This window comes from Trematomus bernacchii, unplaced genomic scaffold (genome assembly GCF_902827165.1).
Source record: "Trematomus bernacchii unplaced genomic scaffold, fTreBer1.1, whole genome shotgun sequence".
Classification (NCBI taxonomy): domain Eukaryota; kingdom Metazoa; phylum Chordata; class Actinopteri; order Perciformes; family Nototheniidae; genus Trematomus; species Trematomus bernacchii.
In genome coordinates, this window is record NW_022987685.1 from 2,311,036 (window position 1) to 2,336,234 (window position 25,199).

A 25,199-nucleotide genomic window follows, 5' to 3' on the forward strand; every position below is an offset into this window, starting at 1 on the left:
TAAAGTACAAAAAGTACTTTTTGTGCTTGGTAGTCCATTTGAGAATGATGTATATTAAATGACTGGGTTATGATTATTAATGCATTGTCTGTAACAGCTGGGAGAGTTCAAGCTCATTTTAATAACATGATATACAGCAGGTTGGTATTTTAACCTATTATTACATGTTAATGTTTATTAATATACTTTATTAGCTATAAATCTGAAAGTTAAAAGTAACTAAAGCTGTCAAATAAGTGGAGAAAAAAGTGAAATGGCAATATGTACTTGAGTACTTATACTTCATGATTCCTCTGTATTCCGCCACTGTATGAAAGTAAAACTGTTTCTGTAAAGTTAATCAGTTTTAAAATAACCAGGGGTTACTCTTCAGACACGTGTTGTATTTCAGCTGGAACAGTGTGTTCTCGGGACGGACCGTGTGTTGTGGGATCCAATGTTTCCTTTGTGTGAGCGACAGGTGCGAGAGAATACAGATTTACATGCAGACAGCGGTTAAAATGGGTTTAAACATTTATACGAGTGCTGAAGCCTGGGGCTATCTCTGTCATGGTATGTATTTTAAGAGAGTTGAGCAGGTTCATGTGCAGAGAAACCAGATGCAGTTCATCCGCAGAGGAAGGGGTGGCGGCATTGATGTACAGTAGCTCATGACAAGGCCGAGAGCTAAAGACAGTTCAGCTGCCGTTAAAAGACAGCGTGAGGTGTTCTCTTTGATCAAATCTATTTGCATGTGTTGATGGTGAAGCAGATAATGCGTTCCTATCCCTCATTAATATCTGTCAACATGCTGCTTTGCAAAAGGGCTCTGAATGTTTGTGTTGAATGTGATGCAGCCTGTCAAACCTTCCTTAAAAAAAAAAAAGGTTCACCTCCGTCTCTGTCGTGCCAGTTGGCCCGACTGCTGGCTGGAGAGCTGGGTGATGAGTAGAAGTCGGGTCCCGTCGGGCTCGTGTCCATGTTCTCATCCATGTTCACCGTTTTGGGCCTTTTGCTGTGGGACAAGGAGGAGTTGATATTTCAGCATTGACTTCATTGTTTCAAGATTGCAAGATGGCGTCTAACATAAATCATACATTATAACAGAAACGAACCATGACTGATGAAAAGTGCTGCTTACTGTCTTTGTGTGTGTACCTAAGGGCATACTCATCTATGTGTGTAAATATAAAACTTTGTACAGTATAAATATACTGCTACTTAGTTTTTTTATCATGGTGTAATTATGTGCTATTTCTTTGTTGCTTATTGTGTTTTTTATTATTAATAATGTCTGCCTACTTTGTTGTTTTTTTAATTATGTAAGTCTATTCTCTTAACTTAATCTGCACTATTTTTCAGCTGTTGTAATTATGTAAAGGAATAAAGGATTTCTGAAAATAACTGAAACTGTGAAGCCCAAGATGTGTTCAGGTTTTTACAGGTGGTCCCTGATTTGTTGACAACACACGCTAAAAATAAATGTGACCAGATTGGGGGATTTTCAGCCCAGCTTTAGGATGGATTATCAGTAATGACGAGCTTTGGGTGGACTAAATGTTAGCTTTGTCATAGTTTGAACGTTTTTCTTATATTTGTTCTGGAAAATGATGAAATACTTCAGTAATTGTGATTTGCAACAACGCTGTCACTGACTGATGAGTTTATATGTTTAGTGTGTCCAATGCATTTATAAAAGCACCACCAGTCTTTGTGACATTAAAGCACTTTTACATATACAAATCAGCATTAACCCAATCACACACATTCATTAATAGTCCGAGGCTACAATATTAAAAAGGTACCATCTGTTCAGGGTAGCACACTATAAGGAGACATTTGAAGATAACTTTAACATTTTTCTGGCATTTGACTGCAGGGACTGGGAATCGAACCACCGACCATCAGATAAGAGGACAATCATGTTACCCCTGAGCCAAAGCTGCCTAATAGAATTATTTATTGCTTGTTTATAATGAATAAGACAGAATAAAAGGATAAGGGAAATAAATTGGAAACTGGTCGTTTCCCAATATAGCTGTAATAAACACTGCCACTGCTATGAGTTATTATGGGAGTTTTTCCTCCTAACTTTTCAAAAGCTTTGCTGCTGTGACTGACCTGCCGGGCGGGGAGGACAGGGAGCGGTGCAGCCCCGCGCTGGAGTTCAGGTCGTGGTAGTAGGGCTGGCTGGGCATGTCGGTCATGGAGAAGTTCACCGCAGCACCGTGGATGATGGGCACTGCAGAGGACAAAGAGGGACAGTTAGTATGTAATCACTGCGGAGAAGGACTTCTGTGTCAGCACTGTTGTCTTTACTTTGCATCTAGAGACGCACAATTAATTGCACAATTAATTGCACAACGGCTTGACTGACTGTTATTGACGCTCTGTGTTTAGAGGCTATGTATCAAATTAAGCTCTCCCGATTTCACATTTAACTGTCTGACCATCACGAGCGTTTCTGCTGAGCTCTCTGATTCACAAGTCACCGCGTCCCCCGAGCAGGAGGGACATCTTCTATCCAAAGTTTTCTGTCACTGCAGCTGTCCTTGGCTTGATAGCATCTTATTCAACCATCCCTTGTAAGAGTTTTCAGACCGATCAATGGTTTGGTTGACAGATCTGAGTGTCTCCACAAAGACTCATGCAAAAGCACGATTTTTAATATTGTGTTAAGTACAAATATGCTTATACATTTCGTAGAATTGGGCTATTTAAAATCAAATCAAACATAAACACGTGATATATGGAAAAATAAAAAAGAGTAAAATCTTATTTATGGAACAGGCCATTTGTTCCTAATTATAGTAATGTGTGATGCATCAACAGTACATATGGGAAGATTCATTGATTAGATAAGCTATTAGATTAATCGCCTGTTTGACAGATAAATTATCGTTCACTTTCTTTACACCTCTGTGACAGTAAACTGAATATGTTTGTGAACAAAACAAGACATTTAAGGCTGCATCTTGGCTTTTGGGAAACACTGATTGACATTTTTCGCCGCCATCATTTTCTGACATTCGAAAGATCAAACAACTAACCGATTAATCTAGAAAATAATGAAATGATCATTAGATGCGGTTTAAATCAAAGGTTGCATGAGCTTGGTGTGAAAACCAAATCATCAACAGCTCCTTCTCTTGCATTCTCTCTGATCTAAAAAAACTCAGAGGTTTTCCCCCCGCAGAGTGATTTACAGCGGTGAAAGTGTTGTTTTTCTCACTGCGGTCAAGGTGAGGGATATTGTTTCAAGGGAGGCCGGGCCCGTGTTTACAGAACAAAAGGAGTTCAGCACCATCCCCTCTCCCTGTGTGTCTGTGTGGCCTGCAGCTCCAGCGCTCGCTTGGTTTGGAGTCGATGAGAGGATGGAGTGTGTGGCGCCGTCTGTTGTGGTCTGAGGTTCACCACTGGCACGATCCCTCCGCCAGCCTCCGCCCTGGCAGCCCACTGCGGCCCTGGCAGAGGCCCCCGCCCGCTGCCACCACACTGAGCTGTCTGTGGAAGAATGCATCCGGCCAGCGCTGAACACACCACCATTGTTTTTTTTTTTTACTCGAGGAGAGGATACCCCCAAACATCTCTTGTGTGTGCAGCCTTCTCACTTCTTGGCTCGGCTTTTGCCACTTGGCTGCCCTGCTATGACTTTCTAGCAGCAAATGATGGTGCAAATAATCTGCCACACAATGCTTCATCACTACTGTCTCCACACATTCACATCAACAGATTCATTTGCCTGCGCTTGTCCACACTGACTAAATGTCTCGCAGTGGAGGCTCCTGTTGCATTAATGAGTGTCCTCGCCGAAATGCTGGATCGCGAGGCAGCCTTGAACCGCGGAGCGCCTTTGATGGACTTCAAAGAACGTCTCGGAGAGTCCGGAGAGGAGCGCGCTGACGGACGAGCGGCTGCTTAGATATCTTCCCAGGGAGTGACCGGCTGAGTGAGTGACAATTCCTCTGTGTCCGTCGACCTTTTTAAAATTCCAGCTCCACTTCAGTCGGCTTCAGTGAAAAACAGGGGCTCGGTCACATGAGAGCAGGCACGGCAGCGCGGCGGCCATCTGGTCAGGGGGCGAATTAAACACTAAACAAAAACACGGGCTTTAAAGGGTATTCAGTCTCTGAGCATGGAAAAGGAGCAGGTTCCGCCTTTCAGAGCATGATGTATGAGAGCGGTAGGACGACCTGGTCTAGCTGCAGAGGCGGAGACACTTTGATACGGCAGGTAGACACAAAACAAGGTCATCTTTAGATACCGAGTGCTGTTCTGCAGCCATAAACACGTGAAACGCCAATTGACTACAATGAGGGTTTCCCATGTAAAAAAAACCCGGGCACAGGGAATATTTAGTCTTTATTTTTGGATGTTTGAGGGTAATTGAGCACAGGAGAGTTGAGGATTTGGACGATTTTGGACATCACTTTAGGGCCAAAACTATCAAGTATTTTCATCAGCTAATGTCTTTTTTCGACTAATAATTTGGTGTTCAAAATAGTAAGAATTGCCATTGTCATAAATATTAAATAGAGATTGTGTAGAAATAGCAAACAGCGAAACAAATATGAATAAGCCAGTCATTCAGTCATTATTGAAACCAGCAGAACAGCAGGATATTGATTTTAGAACAAAGCATTATGCATATGATTTTTTCTTTTTATGACCCTCTAATTGTAATATTTTGTTAGTTTGAATCTTATCCTGTCAACAACTTCATTGGTTATAATGCTGTTAATGGCAGCACAGCACATACCAAAGTCTGGACACTACAGAATATTACCTTTAAAAATAACTAAATTTAAAAAAGCACCATAAGATTGGCACGAACCTAACTTGGGTCGGGTAAATCTAATGTAATAGTCGGTGGTGTAGACTGGCATTTAGTTGAGCTGCACTTCAGAGTTTCTGCACTAAACAGGACTCGCACTATGGGACTGGAATAGACTTTAACACACAGACAGGTATGCTTCTCTTAAACACAGGTTATTGGGGGTGACTGGAGACTTTGTGTACCACAGGCATGTTCCTGAGCTGAAGCACAGGAAAAAAAACACCACCTCGGGGGCCCTTGGAGAGGAGAGAACTGCTGCGAGAACAACCGTCAACGGCTGTGGACGTGTCTGTACAGATGCACATAGGCTCACACAGACGGCTGCGCAGTCAACAGACTGGACAAACTGGATCTACCAGTGCAGTGTTACAGTACAGCAGTTCGGTAAATATACACAGGTTTGTAGAAAAGCTGTTCGCTACGTATTCTGTACAAATAAAAACACTTACAGTCTGGATTTAATTAAAAGAAAAGAAAAGATTAAACATTTCTCTGTGACCTGATTAGACCCCTGTGGGCGTGTACAGACTGCGTTTGATTGACATCTCCCTGACTCATATGATCTGGCTTGCACCTGTTAGGGCAGGGAAACTAACACCCTCTGCATTCTTGTCAGTGCATAGACTTTGTTCTCCTCGCGCGATTCGCTCGTAGCGCCGCCCAGCTTCAATGTGAGCCGAGGGGGAATCAGTGGCAAGGAACAGAATACCTGAAAACACCTGTGTGCGCAGGGTAAACACTTATAAACAACAAATAATATACTGTGTACTTACTTCTGGACACTCGCACCAGCTCTGCAACACTGAAGACTCCTGATTTGATGAAGCTGTCCTCCAAGTAGACTGTAGAAACAAACACAATTCATGCAATCATTATTATTATTATTATACTCAAATATACACAAAATTAAGAGTTGATGATTTATCCTCCATGCCACATATTTCTTTGAATGTGAACTCAACACGGTGATCAATATATCTATAAACTCTCTTTCTTTGAAACACTGAAAGTAAACAAAATAGTTATTTAACCACACTTTTCACAACCATAATGCATCTTTCTGGATGAAGCTTAAAAAACATCTTATTTTTACTCCCTTAAGCGTAACCTTAAGTAGTCAAAACTGGAAACGGACAACATTGAGGCTGAAACCAATAAACAAAATCCTATATTTATATAAATATATTTAACATTTTAAAGCAAGAGGTATATGAAGTCATCAATTCGTCACAGACAAACACACAGTTATAGATCATGACACACAGGGACTCAGTCATACTACAAAAAATGTAGTTACTGTGCCTGTTTTTCAGTTAAAGTGTTTACAGTGACAGTGTGGTGTGCAGCAGGACAGTCCAGAGTGACAGGACAGGTGTGTGTGAGGGGGGGGGGGGAGGTGTTGACACTGCTGCTGAGAAGAAACCAGTGAGGGAGGCAGGCGCCGTGTATTTAATCAAATACACAAGCAAAACTTAATAACTGTCAGTGGACTTAGATACACTATCCCGTCAACAAATATCCACCTTAAAGAGCCGTTTGCTGCAGTGTTTACATTCAAGCTTATTTACTCAGTAATGTAATCCAATGTAAGCTTTGGAAGGCGCTTTGGAAACAAATTAAAGATTTTCTTTCCTCACACAGCCCAAAGAATGATAATGTATATTTCCTTGAAGCATCTCTTGTATGACCAGTGACACTCATCAGAGGCTGCAAGTCAAGTCAAACAGTCAGACAAGTTATTGACACCCGAATGACTCCGGCTCTGCTTTGATACGGTGCCAAAGTCGGTGTGGCCGTGCCAGAGAGATAGGCGGGCGGCTCCATTGGCACCTACAAAGCCACATGCCTCCAGAGCTGTGCCGCTGCTGAGGGGCCTCCAAGCCCTGAGTCATTGGCTCGCTAACATGTTTTCCTTGGCACCTGTATCGGCAGAACCTGCTCTTGAGGTAGACAACTAATTATACTTCTCAAACTCTTTTCATTCCAATATTGTGACGACAGAGCGCAGGTCAGTCCGGGGAACAACAGCGGCGCTGTGAGAGAGTATTCTTGGCAGCTGCTTCAACATGACACACTCAGCTACCAGCCAAAGGTGCAATCTGCTGTAAACTTTTCACTCTTTAGTGTCTTGGCCTCCAGGATGATGACGCTTCAAAAATGTAATCATCCGTGTTATTTCTCCTCGCTCCATTTGAAGTTAAGCTACGTCCTTAGCCAGCGGATGTCACACAGAAGTCAAAAAATCACTTATATCTGATTATTTACGACAAGTGTGTCAATTTTCTAAACGGTCCATTTTTTGCAGATGAATTGACTTAATCAGAATGAGCTGGTTTTGTGCTTTTACAAATTGCCGTTGGTCTATGGTTGTTGTTGGATCACATGGTATGGAAAGCACCTAAGGCAGTACAGTACAGTTTGTCTTGATTGTTTTTGCTAAGTGAGGGCTTTGCTGCTTTGCCTGTAGATAAACACTATTTAAAGAAGGTAAGTTGTGGTGTGCATAGGGCGAGCTGCCGAGAACAATAGAACGATGACAGGAGGGAGGAGGGCTGGTACTGTACATACCTGGAAGAGGGTTCTTGCCTTGCTCATTGTTACTGGGACTTCCTGACTGCTGCGAGTCTGCAAACACACAGAGAGATGAGGGGGGGGGGGCTTAGTAAAGCAAGAGGACAATAACATGCCATCTTACTGAAACACGGTTCTCTTGTCAGCATTGATTTTTTTTTTCCAAGATAACCTGGTTAAAGTATTTTAGAAATGTATTTGATCTCTCTTTTTTACAGTTTGTCAAACACCTTTGGCCTACTAATCCTCCCTGAGGTCGTTTAAAAAGAAGAAATCACTTTTTTCCAACAAGACGAATTGCATTTCAGGGCTTCCTGGGTGTCTTAATGTTTTTCCTTATCTACCAGGCGAGCATACCCACTGTGCATTAAACAAGACAGTTTTGTTTGAACAGCATTATCATTAATGGGAAGGAAAAAAAGCTCTCTGTCTGACACTCGATAGCTAAAAAGTTTTTACCGGCAGACCTCTGGGTAATTTTTCAAAGGGGCCGAGAGAGTTTTGGAAGGAGGGGGGGGGACGCAGAATGTGTTCGGTCCTGCTGTGCAAGGTACGAGCACAGAACAGAACGTGGAGAGAGGACAGGAGGGGCGGGGGAACACAAGGAAACATGAGTGGAATTCTTTCCACCGGCATTGGAATGAGTCGGCCCGGACTGACGTCTTTTCCTCAGCAGTTCCTCCTCCATCAAACAACAGCAAGCGTTGGGAGACATCAACTTGCTGTTGTATGTTGGAAAGAATAACCCCAACATATCAAGGCCTCACAATCACACGCCGAACGGCTGCCGTGCCAAACAGTGATCTCCAGCGTCTGCGTGGACCCCCCCCGTAATGACGGCCGAAAGCCCCCACACGCCAATGAGAAGCAGCAGGGAGATTATCATCTACGCCTTAAATGCGAGAGCCCAGACAAGAAGCTGGAGAAAGTGAACTCAGATACCCTCGCCGTGCAACAACACCCCCTTTTTCCTGCCGCAGCCCTCATGAGCAGCGTTACAGAGAGAAGGAAAGAAGAGGAGGAGGGGGGGGGGGGGGGGGGGGGTAGATGGAGGAGAACAAAGTTGAAAGATTTATTCTTGTTCTCTCTGACTATTAAACAGCCCTGCAAAAACAGAATGTTCTTGGCCGAAGCTCAACAATGACAAAGTAGGGAGGGAACGGGACCATACGTTAAGAAGGAAAAAAAATCCCCCTCTCTTCAGTATGCTTAGACCCTATATGTAAGAGTGGAGTTAAAAGTTACCGTCGCACAATCCGTGCTCTGATTCCTAAAAACACAAGCCAGACAAATGCTTTTGCAACACGTCGTTTTATGGATCTCTGGTAAATCTCATTTGCACACAGAAAAGTTAGAACTGCAGCTATTGATTACTCCATTTTTGATTGTTTCCGAGTCCTCAGAATTGCCAAAGTGATGAAAAATTGCCAAGAACTCAAGGTGACATTGTAAAATTGCTCATTCAAAAGTCTAAAACCTCATTATTAAATTATTAACATCAAAAGAGCGTCAAATATTCAAGTTTCAGAAGCTGGAACAACAGACTGATTCGCATTCATCTTAGCATCTTAGATGAACTCATTCATGGGCAAATGACATACGTTTTCAGATCATCATACCAGTAATACAAATTGTTAACTGTTGACATCATTGTCTATTCTCAGGAAAGTTTGCCTTGCAGAAATAAGCAACTATTCGATTAAGTTGACCCCTACACACACACACACACACTTTCACACACGCACTTTCACACACACACGGTATGTAAAGGAGCTTTTGTGGGCGAGCGGACGGTTGTGTGGATTTGGCACAGCACATGTCCATAAAGTGATTGCACGGAGCTCAGTGGCCTTGTCTCCTGTCTTCTCCGTCTCCGCCCCCCTCCCCATGCCACTTTCAGAGTCATCCATCAGTCTCGTTACGACTGCCAAGTCTACGCTCGCGCCCTGAGAAACTGCTGAGCGGGGAAGAAAGGAGCCAGAGGAGAGAAAAGAGCAACCAGAGAGTGGGGATGAGGTAAACGCCGGAGAAGGTGGTGAGGGGAGAGAGGGAGGTGGGAGAGGGTTCGTTTAGATCGGATCAGAGTTTCGTGTCTTTGGTTTGGTTTCTCTCATACTCCGAGGGCTGACATGACAAAAAGAGCAGATGGTGGTGGCAATTAGAGATCCCAGGCAGCATCTTCCAGCATGAGGCCCCACTGTCGCACCAGGAGAGACCACCTGGATGACTCAAGGTGGGACGCGAGCATATGGCGCATCTGCCAGGCCTGGAAACACCGCCCCTATTGCATTACATTTTACCTTTGACCCGGGAAGGGCAGCTCCACGCTCCTTCATCTTCTTTCAGCCTGATTACAATCGTTTAGATCAGTGCGCGCACATTTATCAGGCCGCAAGGGTGCTGATTATATCTGCTGAACACTTTATTTCACACCGTCACTCAACAGGTATTTCAATAAAGCCTCAATTAAAAGCACAAACAGGTCCAAGAAAGATCATTCTGGGTTGTAAAAAGCTGGATTTAAGTGCAGTTAAATAAAAAAAATGCACTTCAGATAGTGGTTTGAATAAAGTAAAGAAGCGGGGTATTTGGAGCGTGGTATCTGTATCTAAAAGGTGTCCTGTGCAGAGCCCTAGCCAATCCGATAGTCTTCAAATAAACAGTAGTGTAACCTGTAAATAAACAGTTGCGGTCGAGGAGGCTGGGCTTTGCCCCGGGAGCTTGGCAGGCCTGGATCACAGGGCCAGACACCACATACACACACACACACACACACACACACACACGCCTTCTCTCACACACACATAAACACGCACATACACACACGGCCCTTTTCCAAACAACATTTTTGGCACCCTCCGTCCCTGCCACTTGTTTAAATAAACAAACCGATTCATGAAGGACGTGAAAAAACAGGACCACGTATGAATCACATTATCTGCTGTTACTCGGCAAGAAAAAAAAGGGTGGGCTTGTGGGTATTTTGTCCACGAGTTCTTACACCTTCTTGTCCGGTGGGATACTTATCATACCACTGTAACGATTAGGGCAATTAGGGGTAATGGCAACAGAAATCTGGCTCTGCAAGAAAAGTTTTTTCAGTGCTTGTGAGGTTTCTCCACGCCCAAGTGTGTTACTCGCCTGGATTTTATAATGACTAAAACACTCGCACACACTCTCTCCCTAACCCACCCTCTCATTTTTTGGCATCATACCGATTCTGTTCCCACTAAATTGCGGAACACACATGCACATACACACAGCGTGGATTAAATCAGCCACATAGTTTGGGAAACTTTCTCTTTTTTTTTCTGACAGCGGCGGTGCACGTTCCTTGCCCGCAAACACTTGCAGACACGTACAGATATCCTCCACAAAAAAAACAGTGCGCACGCGCAACACACACACACACCCTGCAGATGCATACCGCTGTCGACATTTCAGGAGGAGAAGCCTGTCTGGCAGCCATTTTATGCCGAGCGGGGTTCTGTGCACATGTATAGCACTCTGGCTGCCAGAGGCATGGGTCCCGAGCCAAGACGCATTTCAGCAGCCTGGGGAGGTGAGGGGAGGGGAGTGTGGAGGAGAAGGGTGGACTCCCGGAGAAGTAGGGAAACTGAGAGAGGGAGAAAATATCGACCTAATTACGGAGCAGCTCCAATGCGTAATGTTTCGACAATACAGCTGCTCCTGAGTAAATATTTGATGTGGCCGGGCAGACTTTCTGCTCAGTGTCCTCCTGCTTTTCTTTCCCTTCCTGCTGCAGGAGACCAGTTTGTTCTTGCTTGCACACACACACACCGAAAAATATGTGTGTGAAGCGCAGGGTGATGCAAGTCTTGACAGTAAATGGCCGTACATGTGCCGGTATGGAATGTGTGTGTACTTTGTCCCGTGTCCTCCTCTGCTCCTGCTTTCTATCACTGGCAGCTCCGGCGATGACCTCACGCTGCTCGGCGGCTCCATAGCAGCAGAACCTGCTCTCCTCCAGATCGCTTTCTTTCTTCTCCTGCTATCTGTCTATCTGCAACAGTATCCTTCCTCTATTGTATCTTTTCATACATGCCTCTGTGTATATCTACCATTTAGTGTGTATGTGGAGATATCGTCTTATCACGTGTATCTTTTTTCAAATTTCCTCGTTAAACATCTTTCCCCATGTATGTCGATGCTCTCCCCCCTTTGCCGCCTATATTTTTTTGTAATGCCCCCTCTCTCTCTCTCTTTTTCTATCTCTTTGTCTCTTTATCTCTCTCTTCTCTGCCTCCCTCGCGCTTTGTTGTCTAAACAAAGTGGCCTTTATCAGGATGAGCTGCAACCCAAACAAGCCAAACAAAAGATATGGGCGAGGAAATCTGCCCGCAGAAGAGGGAGGATCTTATCGTGCCAGCCATTGTGTGCCAGCCTGCCAACTGGCGATGCCCCCCGCCGCCGACCCCTCCCCGCACACACACATGCGAGCCAAATTCTGGTATCTCAGCATCCCCCCCCCCCCCAACCCACCCGGACTCATGCATGGTATTCTGCAAAGGGTTGGCACCTGACCTGTCCAAAAGGAAATTGATATTGACGCAGAGGGTGAAGGGAAGACAAATGCTGCAGCCAAATGGACGCCATCTTGGGGTGGCATTGTCTCACAAGGAAGATTGCAGGAAAAGTCAAAGTACATGCCGCTTGCTACCGTTACTATTCATTATGAGTCATACTTTTGCACAGACAGAAAAGCATTATTCCACTCAACAAACTTTGACTGCGTTCCCTCAATGGAGCCTGCACACTGTGTGACACTCTAATGATTATCTCATAATTGAAACAAGGCAAATATTTCTTATTGGCTCAAAGGAGCACCTGGTAATCCGGATAGCTACCCTATCGAATGACAGGGAATGCAGGTACAGTAGGATGAGTTACACACACACAAACCCACACACACTCTCAGACGAAGGCGAGATAGAAAGTGAGAGGGGCAAAGTTGAAACGTCTGTGAGAACAATGACACGTTGCCTTCTTTTCTCTAAGCCAGACACCACAGACTTGTTCAATAGAGCAGGAGGGGACACACACACACACACACACACACACACACACACACACACACACACCACACACACACACACACACCACACACACACACACACACACACACACACACACACACACACACACACACACACACACACACACACACACACACACACACACACACACACACACACACACACACACACACACACCAACACACACACACACACACACACACACACACACACACACACACACACACACACACACACACACACACACACACACACACACACACTAGGACTGTCAGGGGTTTGAGACTTATGGAATCAAGTGGGATCTGAGCCCAGACGTGGGACAATGAGAAGCCATACAGTGTATGTGTGCGTGTTTGTGTGTGTGGTTGACTGCGTGTGACCGAGCTCACTTGTATCTGTCTGTGTGCGTGTGCATCCCTCGATGTGGGCACTGCCACCTCTGTGTGTGTGTGTGTGTATCATCAGTGTGTGTTAGTTTCTAATCGTTGCATACTAATGCCGATGAAGAGCGGGCCCTCTTATTCTCCGCCGAGTCTCTGTGCCTTCTCCTCAGTAAACTCTCACGGCGGTGAAAAGAGGAGAGCATTTTAACCGAGCCGGGAGGACAACAGGCTCCTCATTGAGGTCACCAAACAGTGTGGACGGGGAGGGAGCGCATTCAGTGGCGAGTGGGCCTTGAACAAGGGACTGAATGGCCTGACGGATCATTAGCCACACCGGCCCGGGAGAGGAGAAGGAAGAACCGGGGCGAGCACAAAGGGATACACAACCACAAAACCAAGGATGCAGATGAGGGTTAACCCATCTAAATGCAACTTCCCCACCTTTTAATTTGGGAAATAAAGTTTACCCACCTCTACACGGACGCCTATACGGTGCACAAACACAAAATGAAAAGCAGCTCTGAATGCTTGCGGTCTGATGCTGTGTACACACACACACACACACACACAGGCTGGTATACAGTGTACGCACAAACAGGGGCACACACACCCGGCATCCTGCAGCGAGCTGATCTGGGCTGTACATGTGTGAAGCAGACAAACACAACACACAGTGGCTCATCTGTCCCATGAAAAATGAGCAGGCTGGCCTCCAGTCAGCACACTGCGGCCCACTTAATGTCCCCACCTCCGCCCACTCTCTCTCTGTTTGTCCTTTTCTCACAATGTGGCTTTTCCTTTTGCTTTTTTATGACACTCTTTGTTTTTCTTTTCCTCTTTCAGTATCCCTTTTTATTCCTTCTGTTCCTACCCTCCAAGCATGCTGCCCAAATGTTTTATCTCCTGTGTGGCACCTGGCGCCATCCATTGCATCAAGTGTTGCAGATATATCCGTAAAAGATTAGCACAATTCTTTGTGCTCACACAATCACTTAGTGAATCGACGGGAAATCAATCCCCAACAATGATCTTCTGAAGTCATTAATTATGCAGAAGTTACAAACGTTGTCTCCCTTGTAAATTGGGATATTTGTGTTTAACTATTTCAGTACATTTTATGGACTAGAAATCAAATAGACGTAGTGAGAAAATATCAAAAGATTCACTGATGATTCAAATCATTGCTAAGATGTAGGCCTTAAAATAGTTTACACTTACAAAGAACGCATAAATTAGCTGATTTCCCGAAAGTGTGGTCTCATCATTCACAAGTTTAATCAGCGTCAAGTCTAGCCTGTGAGAAAAAAGAACTTTGCATCTGCGCTGAAACAATGGGCCCATCAATGGCTAGCCCCGGCATCTTTTTGGTATGCACCAAACAAACAATTAGCTTTGTTGGGGCGTAATTGACTGGCAGGACCGGGTGGCATTTACATTCGCCCGCTGTTGCCACCCTGCCATTCGATATAAAAGAATAGGTCCATACGAGGGTGGAAGGTTGGCCACATCTCTCTGGTTGGAAGACACCGCTCTTTTTTAACGGTGGCAAACTTCCAAGCAGGAGCAGTTTTTTTATGCACGGCTGTGCAGGAAGGGAGGGTGCGTTGAGGACGAGACTATAGATTTAATTATGCATGCATGTTTTCTCATTCATTGTAGTGGTGGGAAGGGGAGAGGCAGAGGGTGAGGGGTGTGTGGTGGGAGGGTTGGAGGGGGGGAGACAGACCAATGACATTCCGTCGTTGTAGTCCTCCTCCTCCTACACACACACACAAACACATACACACACACACACAAGGAGCAGTCTGGGAGCGAGCCGCTATAGGCTAATGAGGTGACACTCACCGTCTGGAGACTAGCCAAAACAGTCCATTAACTCCTAGCCAGTAGTTAAGAGGAGAAGAAGGAGAAAGGTGGTGGTGGGGAGGGTGGTGAGGAGAAAGGAGAAGGCGGATGAGTGGGGGGGGGGGGGGTCAAGCGGGTGAGGTAGACGGCTAGCCCATGGGTTGGTGGGCGGAGCATGTGAGGGGGGGAGAAAAAAAAAAGTCTGAAGTCTTTCAGGATGTGAGGGTGGGGGGTATTTCTGCAGTTTTGTAGTTGTGAATGAATCAGCGGGGAGGCTGGTAGAGGGGGGGGGCTGTGCACGAGCGTTCACTGTCGGCGATTATGCTCTGTGGAGGCAGCTCTTCAGGAGAAGTAAGGCTGTGTGATGGAGGAGGAGAGGTGGTGGGGTGGCCGTGCGAGGGAGGAGGAGAGGTGGCGGGGTGGGCGCGCGAGGGAGAGAGGGGGACAAGGGAGATAGATCCAAAAACCCCCCAGTCAGGCAGACAGACCTTTGACAGAGGAGCTCTGTGATTCGCCTCTTTCATCTTCATAACCCCCCCATCCAGTCGGATAATTATGAGACAAATGCAGTGGACCCCTGCTGCTTGAGTGGCAATGGGCATGGGAGGCCAGAAACACAGAGAGAGGGTTCAAACCTGCACGTCTCGACCGGTCTGCGGGGAGGGGGGGGGACGGAGGGAATGAGAGATGGCGGGGGTGTTTAGGGGTCTGGGAAATTCCCCACTCTCCCAAGAGAGACAAGTTGGCCCACAGATCATAGTTCAGGGACGGCCTGGTTGTGATACTAGCGAGGCTAAAACTGGTTTAAGCCAACAACCTTCTTTCAACTTCCACACACACACTCACATCCAGTTAATGAATACCGTATAGTTTGGATTTTCAAACGCACCTTTCTGAAAAACATCTGAAATATGTTCCCTGATCTCTGCGTTCAGTTGAGTCTGAGCCAACATGTTGTTTTATTAATGTATTTGATGGTGCTCTGGTCTGCGCTGATAAGAGAGCACAGTTATGGATGGTATGGTACCTACATGTTTATCTCACACCAAGCACACTTAGACCCTGGCGGCCTCAAGCAAACAAATTGTACAAATTCCAATGAGAATCAAATCTGTAAAACCACTTTGAATTCAAAAGGGATCTTTGTGAAAATAACTCAAAATGTTGTGGAAATATGAAAGCAGATTGTACAAGCAATACATCATTTGTCTGCCAAAGTCAGTTCATTTGAGGCCTGTGTAATGTGTCTGAGGCCTCAGCCAGTGATGTGTCAATGATTGTCAGCACTCACGACGGCGTCTGGCCTCAGCCAAGAGGAGTTCCCACTGGCGAGAGCGGCAGGCCGAGCCAGGGTGACTGGGTGCTCCCTCTCAGGGCAAATGGCTCTCCTCCAGCTGGGCGAGAGGCCACCGAGGATCCCTGCCACCCATTGCCACTGTTTGCACTTCCCAGGCTCTGCCAAGCGAGCGGCGGTAAAGCGCACACAAACACACGCGCACACACACACACACACACCTTGGAAGGAATTATCCGATCATAGAATGCCACCACATCTAAGACCAGATCTTGGCCCAAAACAGACAAAGAAAACAGAGCGTGCACTCATTCAGACGATTTTGCTGGCACTGCTCCCCTGGAACGGGACATAGGGTGGAGAAGGGGGTGGAGGAGAAGCAACCACAGAGTTTAATGTGTCATTACAAGCATAAAAACAGACTACTGACATTGCCAACAGATGTCGAGCCAGTTTATTTTTGCCATTACAACTCCAGTAGGGAATGAAGCGGCAGGTGCAAATGAACAGTCATGTAGCTTTATTCTTTACTACTGCTGCATCATCATTTCTCCTGATCTGATATTCAGATATGCATCATGGAGGGGCTGGTTATCAATACTGTTCTGATACTGGTACGAGTATCACAAGTGCCACAGATACAGCCTAAAACCCTGAATTAGGTATCCAAAGATCCAATATTACGTTTTTATATATCAGCTCATTAACCCTAAGGGAACAACATCACATGTTTGCGTGTACCCAATCCTACATGTGGATTTTATTTGGACGGTACCTTCTGGCAAGGTGTAGACTGATCGTAGACTCGGCTCTAATAATGCCCACACCTTTCTGAACTTTCTACTTCCAATAGTGCAGTAATGACAGAAAGATGTTTTAACTGTTTCAGGTGTATGTTATTCAGAAGCAGCAGGCCGATGGAGGAGCTTGTTGGTAGTTTAAATGCCGGCTGCCTGCCGCATGGCCAGTAAAACCCCTCCTTTCCTGTTAATGAGCCTGGAGACTGAGGCCCCCAGTCGGAGCTGGCCCGAATCAAAGCATCTGTGGGGATGGAGGCTGGGGGGCAACAGGGTTTGTTGAGGGAGTGGGGTTTCGGGTGTCTGCACTGGCACAAGACCAGGGAGTGAAGCTCGCAGGGCAACAAGGACATTATGGAAGTAATTTCCCAGGCTCTTATAAAGAAAATTGTTGGTGGTTTTCGTTTAATCACAGCACCAGGTAAAATGCTCATTCGGTGAGCCATGCATCACATGCAAGAGCAGTGGTTTGAAAAAAAGCTGCATCATAAAACCGGTTATCACATAACTCACGAGGGAGTGACAGTGGCTGTGCCCGCCACAAGGTCAGAGCGTTGGCAGCGATCCAGAGACGGTGGAGCTCCTCCGCACCTCATGGACCCTCCAACTGTCTGGAGATACGCAGCGAACAGCTATTAAGGTGCAAACCGTCTCTGCTCTTTGTGGTTGCAGCTCCCCGATGCGCAATTCAATCACAAACACCCAGAGACTCAAAACAGTCAACAGCAAGTCACTTACATCAACAAAGCGGCATATCATGACAAAACATCTTCCAGGAGATCAAAATGCAAATGGATTCTCTCAGGTTTACCAGAGAATTCCCTTTGCCACACCACAATGTGTGATTTATAAATCATACTTAAGTGCATGCTAAGCGAGTATTCACAGCCAGAAAGAAAGAGAGAGAGAGAGAACTCTATTCCACAATCCTGGCAAAAACACAGAGCGAATCTGTTCTGTGCTACTAAGGCCTGCTGGGGCAGCCCCCTCTGCCACAGCAGCAATAACAACATGTGGTTTGGCTGCACAGCGCCAGTTTACAGTGGGAAGAGGAGAGGCGCTAAATTAATTTCAGATTCTGTTGTTTGAGAGTCATAAACAATGTTCCAGCAAAGCATGGCATCCAGACATGAGGACTCAGTAGCTTCTCAGGGTTTTTGGGAAATATGTGTATATTGACATAGTACAAATCATATTAACACGCCAAACTGTGGTCATATTAGACACAGTGTATGAAACAAAGGTGTGTAGCATGTGGTGTCCTCGGGCACAGCAAGCCTGGCCTGCCCTCGCTTTTTAGTACCAGAATGTAAAGGCCCTTTGTTTCCAAATTATTTCTGGGCCGTTTCCAAAATACTACGATGATACGCAGAACAAAGGCATATGTCACCAGGCTTCACCTGGCAGGTTTGTTTGCAGGTACCTAGAATATTGTGGTTTTGTGATTACATTCATGTTCTGATAAAGTTAAGAAGGCAAGGCTTTCTGCTAATGCAAGTTTAAGTCTTGCTGTCCTCGCTGCGCTGCTTCAGCCTTTCCCACGAGGCTCCAAAACCATAATCTCTTGAAATATTTGCACAGATGACGGCAGCGCTCGACTGTTTTGACATGGAGCGGCGTGAACGAGATCTAGCAGTCACTTTTTCCATCACTGTTCAGTACGGGAAAGGGAATTCCCCTTTTGCCGCTTTTCCCTGTAAAACCGCCCGCACGCCTCCCCACCAATCCGTATGCGCCTCCCAGCACTCCTTCCTCCACTTCCTCCGCCTGTTAGGATTTGTCCACTCAGGGCCACACCACAGGGGCCTTTACGCCCGCCTTACAGCCAGCTCCCACAGTCCTTGCTTTTCCACTCACCCAAGCATGTTGTTTTCACTTTATCAGAGATGCCAAAAGTTCATTCACTGAGATAAGGGGTGCAGGGGTTCGGAGTAAAATCTTGCAGGAGGACGAGGAGAGAGCCAGTTCCTGTTCGGCCCCGGTTTCGGCTCAGGAAGGCGAGCAGGGCTGTTTACGTTTAATATTTCTGGCAGGGTGCCTTTAAAGCTGCGAGCGACAAGCTGTACAAAAATTGGCCTCTGTTTGCATTTGACTGCGAGTTGATTCCCTCCTTCATCACAACAGCTCATGACTCAAGCTGGAGGCAACACAAAAATATACAGTACACAGAGTCACACACACACACTTTCTTTCTTTACCACTCTTAGTGGCACCTCCCAGTCACTCAAGTGTTGATAGAAATATGCCGTAGTCATATGCATTGATTGTTATGTTTGCCTGAAGGTGTTTATCCATAGTCTCAGTTCTTAAACATGTTTTTACTGTGCTCACATACCCTTTCCTGCCTTCTTGAATACCAACCACACTAAATATTTACTTTATTAGGCCTCTAATTTTGTTTAAGGTATACGCATTCCCTATATTTTCTTTTAGAAGAAGAACTAACTAATCAAAATCTTTATATATCACATTGAATTTCTTTGAGGGATTTGTCCAAAGGCCATACAAAACATAATCTCCTGATAGTAGCCACCTCATGGGAACAACAGCTAGGAGTATCAAAGGGCCACCACTGGAGCCGACTCTACAACCCTCCCTCTGGCAAGTATCTGAATATATACATCTGTACGTGCCATATTTTTTTCTTCCTGAGGGCCTGCTTGAGTGTGCATGTTGTTGAAAACACTATCTCTTTGCTGATACTGAGGGCACAACAGGCTTGTTGCAATCACAGCTCTCTCAAGGTTGGCAGCCCTGCAGAAACACTTCCCTTTTGCGGTGCGGGGCTTGGTCCAAGCCACTTAAACTTGGCAGGGCTTACCTGGAACAGCCTACCCGTAGGACTGCCACAGACTCGCCCCTCAGCCAAAACAGGAGGCCATAACAGCTGATGTCAGGCACACCTCTGGAAGAATGCCTACAAGTGACTCTTAGGTATTTGCAAAGGAAGAGATAATACAACCTTTCCTTTGCTGAAGTTCCTGTTTTCCCTTTTCAATCAGTTCAGACATTAATGTCATGTGGAACCCATTTGCAGTGTGTATCATAATTGTATAAACCCGGAAAAAAAAGTTGAGCAAATGTTACAAGGTAGTACATAGAGTACAGAGCCCCCTTACAAAGGACAGAATTGTGCCTACAAGGTGATTTTTTTTTTATCAATTGAGGGAATTACACAGATCATATGACACCATATGGAATTCTTTTTACACATAATGTATTTCCTTTGCAGGCGCTGTGAAAGGCGAGGCCTACAGGGAGTCGTCTTTAGGAGGAGGGGAGGAGGAAAAAAAAAAAAAAAGCTGTATGTATGGTGAGGAGGGAGAAGGGGGGGGGGGGGGTCGAGGGGTTTAGTGGGGCGGTCCAAGCACGCTCAGCGAAAATATGCCTCATGCACTCGTTGAACTTGGGGCCTGCGCGGGCTTCTCTCAAGGTTACAGGAGAGGCCTGTGCGGAGAAAGAAAGCATGCAGCAGCAGTAACACGCAACCAGCTTCCACTGGACTCTGCTTTATGCTGCTTTCACTTGATTTGACCATGAATGCTTAAACATGTGTTATAATTCAAAGTTGCGACATGACATTGCATACACGTAGTTACTAGTATCCCTGAGTGTAACTATGAGCGCCTGTTGCTCTGATAACAGAGGCAGCAAGCGATCGCCTTTGACACCAGGTTTCCTTCCCTCCTCGGAGCCTGCCGGGACCCGGGCCATGTATCCGCTGCCGCACCCCTGAGCCCCTCGACCACACAAAGGTAGGAAGCTGGCCACCGGCGCATTGTGACGAGGCCACTAAATCACCTCTCGTTTTATCCACCGCTATTTCTGCATGCTTCGCCAGAGGAAACCATAACGACAACAAGGCCTAGTAAATACATCTGAGGAGGGGGAAAGGCTATTAGCTAATTGAAGGATATGGTCAGTTAGATGTACAAAGCACTTTGTTATGAGAGGTCTGAATAAAAAGGAAAAATAAACATTCACAACAGCTTAAATTCAATAAATATATTATCTGAAATAATTATTCCAAAATGGGAGCTGATTATATGGCTATGACATTTTAATTGTAAAGACAAATTATAATTATGCTTAATCTGTGCTGGACTTTTCTACAAGTCCAAAGAAAAAACTATAGATGTATCCAAACAAAACACATTGGGTCTAAATACAAAAATTATAAGCAGGTTTTGTCCTAAGCAAACTTTTTAACCTTTCAATAACTTGTTAAATGTAAGTTTTTTTGCTGTTGAAGCTATGTTAAAGGCAATGATTCTTCCACATAACTTTTGGGGTCATCATTTTTGATACACAGGATGAAACCATTACAGTACACACACAAACCTAAAACCCCTATGACATGGTCCGATTGTGGATTACAGGTTTTATTATAATCTGTCCACACTCCTAAATCATCGCAATGCATGGGAATTGTATGTGTTGGTATACAGCATTTCGGGCTGTAAAACCAACATGTCAGCATAGCATGTAAACACACACAGTGCTGAAACAACAACTTGCATTTGACCTCAGCCTGACAGACAGGGGTCAAAGGGCAGTGAGTAGTAAACACTCGGTTGAAGGAATTGGTCACTTTGCCTTTCCCCAAGAATTAGCAGGCCATTAGCACCTCGTAAAAGTGCCACTTCTCTGCTTTTCAACAGATTAGGCCAGCTTTCATACAAACAGCTGAGCAAAGTGATTCATTGTTATCACATAAGAGTATAGAAAACTGTGTAAAAGAAAAAAAGCCACAAAGGAATTATGGCAACACAGCCTACTTCAATGCAAAGATATGACTTTGTTATAATCTTATGAAAGCAAACGGAAACATTTCTTCACAGTCAATCCTAATTTCCCCCAAAACAAAATTAGCATAAAATGAAGTGGGTCATTCTCATGTCTTGATTAAAGTAGGCCTCAGCTTTGCCCAAGTGGCCACGCGGCAGACTGCGAGTTCAAGCTTTACGCGCTGAAGGCCTTATTGGGCGTCTTTCGTAAACAAGAGGAGAGGAGAAAATAGCCCCGTGGAATATAATAAAAGGGAGCATCAAAGCAGCTATAGAAGAGAAATCAGTCGGAGTATTAGGAGCCACTTGGGGTTGTCAACGTGATAGCTTAGATGTCACTGGAGAACATCTTCATGGACGTAAAGCGGGCAAACAAATTAAGAGGGATGAGCTCGCACTCTGTGGATTAGTTTTAGATTTATGGAGGCAATTTGGAGCCGATGTAGAGGCAAGAGAAAAACAAGTCTGTAAAGACATTCACATTGTTAAATATGAAATGACTGACGCGAAAGCAGGCAGCACTATGTGTGACTTATTGTGAAGTTATTTGACTTCCAGTGAAAAGGATCTGAGGTACATTACAAACCGGCTTGACTTGACAGGGCACTTCTCATTATTTGAGTGACATCATTTCCCTTAGTTAACCTTGGGCACTATAGCACAGCCTGTTCTGTAAACTATAGGCTTTGTGTGTCCTGAGAGCAGGTTGAGCAGTAGCATGCCGACAGCTCTTCATAAAACAAGGGTGTGGTGCAGGTGCGAGGAGTGAGGAAGAACCTATAGATTAGACTACAACTGAATAGAAAATGGAGGGCTTTTATATCAGCAAAAGATGGTCAAAACGAGAAAATCTGTTGGGTCTTGATTTGAGCAAGAGAACCCTAATGTGAGACGATAGGAGACATACACGCAAGGATATTTTTAGGCTTGTGTGATTTCTCTGTGACACATTTACTGTTCAAGACCTCAAGTGTGATAACATGCACACACCACAGTGTGCCGTGGAGAGTGACAGCAGCCACAGGAGAAACGGTCCAATTAATGCCAAGAAGTCCTCCGAGTGTAACCCTCTTTATAATCCCACAACCCACTTTATGGGGAGCGCTCCCCTCTTTTGCTGATGTGCGGATCATTAATCACATTTTCCATCAAACGCCATCCCTTGCTGCAAATATTCACTCCCAAAACTCACATCAATGCATGTCAAAAATTCCTCTACACCAGAGCACGCTACTTAAACTTTTCACAATCAATTATTAAGAGAAAAGGAGTTTCTTAAAGTTCATACATTAGTATTTTGGAATCAAATCTGGGGTTGAACACTTTTTTAGCTAAAGTCAATCAACACTGTGCCACCACCTGCAAAGACTGAACAAGCCCTTACTGTATAAAAGGAGCTTGCCAACTTCATTAAAACACAGGAAAAGAAAGCATGATGGTTTTAACTTCAATTTAACCAATGCTACTTAAAGCCGAGCTCTCAAAATTCTCGCTCAGCACGCAGAACTGGCACTTGAGACATGAAAGGGCAGCTGCGACGTTTGGTTTACATTATATCTTAGTGGTTTCCACATTGTGGCCAGGGGATAAGCATCAGGAGAGGTTTATCTCTGTCACAGCGCTCTATGGAATATGTAAACACTATGTGTAATCAGTGCTGCAGTGAAATGGAGTGCAGGGGGGTGTGTGGGAAAGTGAAGTGCTTTAGGAATAAGCCGCCATCTTACTCCTTGAGCTCACAGAAAGATAAGACGTTGGAGGCAAAGTTGCAGAACATTTGAAACTATATGTTGCCTTTGGCAAATAAAGGACTGAATCCACAGATGTATTTATCAAATAAACGACGTAAAAAAGTTTCATGCAGGCGGTGTTGTTGGTAACTTGGGAGTTAACCTTTAGACCTTTACTCTTATCCGTCCCTATCTTATCCTTCTCCTAGTCTTTGTCCCCATCATCCACCCTGTGAGGCAGCGCCACTCTTTTTGTTGAGGACGGGTACTCGCTTTAGAAGAAGAGGCTCTCTCCCGCCTAGAGCCCAAGTTTTAATATGGTGTCCAATCAAAAGTGATTAAGCATCGCAGAGCACAAACAATGCTGGCCCTTAAATCTCTGTGAACCCTCTTTCAGTGGAGCGAATGAAAGAGCACTCTGTCTGCAGCAGCAGATGACAGACGTGCGCTTGAAGATAAGTCTTCTCCGTGAGCCCTTATCCCACCAAATAGAGGCATAAATAAATAGATTACAAAACGCTAAATGCAGCAGAATGGGATCCCACCTTGAAGGCATCGATGGGGAAGTGAAGGGTTTTTCTTTGCTAGTAAATCTTTGTCCTTTCACTGTAAAATGCCTCGACATGTTACCTACAAACTGGTTGCACAGGGGGGTTGAGTGAGTGAGCAATCGTAGATTACTCAGCCGAAAGGAATTAAGTTGAGAATAGAAGACAGACTCAAACGTATATAAACTAAGAGAGCAAACAACCCAGTTAACGTACAGTAGCAAGCATGAACACAGCAATGAATCACTAGTGGGTTCAACCAGCCGCCAAGTGCAGTATCACATGAGAAAGAATATTCCAGAAATGTAAACTTGGTGAAATGTACTTCAAATCATCGCCTTGCTCGTAAATTACATACAATCACAATGTACGACGTACTCCGCATGTTACACAATACCCTGAACTAATGCATTAGATGGATGCGGTTCCTGCAGGGCATACGGCAGCATGAAGATTTAAGGAGCGCTGGATACCAGGGTCGGCTAACTAACGCCACAGGGATACTGTTCTTAAATGGGCCTTTTTATAAATGCCAAGAGAAAGAGAAGTGGTGCGGCCTAAAATGACACGGTGGTTGGACGGATGTTTCATCATTATATAATATGAACATGAGACAGTGCTGCCTAAATTCATGTTTTTAGCACGTGTAATGTAATCTTGCATCTGGTAAGATTCCATTGTAGTGGGGCCGTCTAGGGAAAGTAATTGGCTAGGTACAATCAGAATTGAAGTTTCGTGGAAAAGAAAGAACATTTTTCAAATTGGGCGAGGTACACGAGAATCAAGACGAGAATTTAGGCCCAATACCCCTTTTCGAAAACGTTCATCTTGCTGCCATTTTTTATTCAAAGACTATTTTGACAAATGTGTACCTGTTGTGTCATGTAAAGAGTGCGTTATACCCCAGATCTGCTCAGGAATCCATCCTGGCTGCACCAAATTCATATAGCAAATATAAAGCATTTGTATTATCCATTTTCCTGTTGTGTGTGGGGAAAAAAATCATTCTTATGTCTGATTTGAAACAGCATTGGTGTGTTTGTTCTTCAGCAAATACAACATGTCCTTTTAAGTATGTTGCTTCCAAAATATCAGTTTTACAAGGTATGGTTTAGCTTGGATCTAAGAAGGATTCGATGGTCTTAAAGACAGTATTAGCAGGGATCTATTTGCACCATATGAAGGATTCAAGAGTCTACGCATGCAGACACTTTTGCAAACTTGAAAGAGGGAAAATCATCACTGGGAGGTCATGCGAGGGAGGAGCTGGCGCTACGACAACAAGGCGTCAGCCGTGTGCAGCCTGCTGCCGTCAACGAGTCAGCGTGAGCACTACCATCTGACCGGGCTTCCCTTTCCACTGCCCCC

General features: G+C 45.0%; 1 protein-coding gene across 1 annotated transcript in view; it reads right to left on the reverse strand.

The window, feature by feature from the left end:
* LOC117487846 (nuclear factor 1 B-type-like) overlaps positions 1–25,199 on the reverse strand; it is a 57,121-nt gene that overhangs the window by 14,421 nt on the left and 17,501 nt on the right. Inside the window, 4 exon segments of the mRNA XM_034136568.1 lie at positions 873–994; positions 2,101–2,221; positions 5,590–5,658; positions 7,385–7,441. Coding sequence (XP_033992459.1) covers positions 873–994; positions 2,101–2,221; positions 5,590–5,658; positions 7,385–7,441 — 369 coding nt within the window.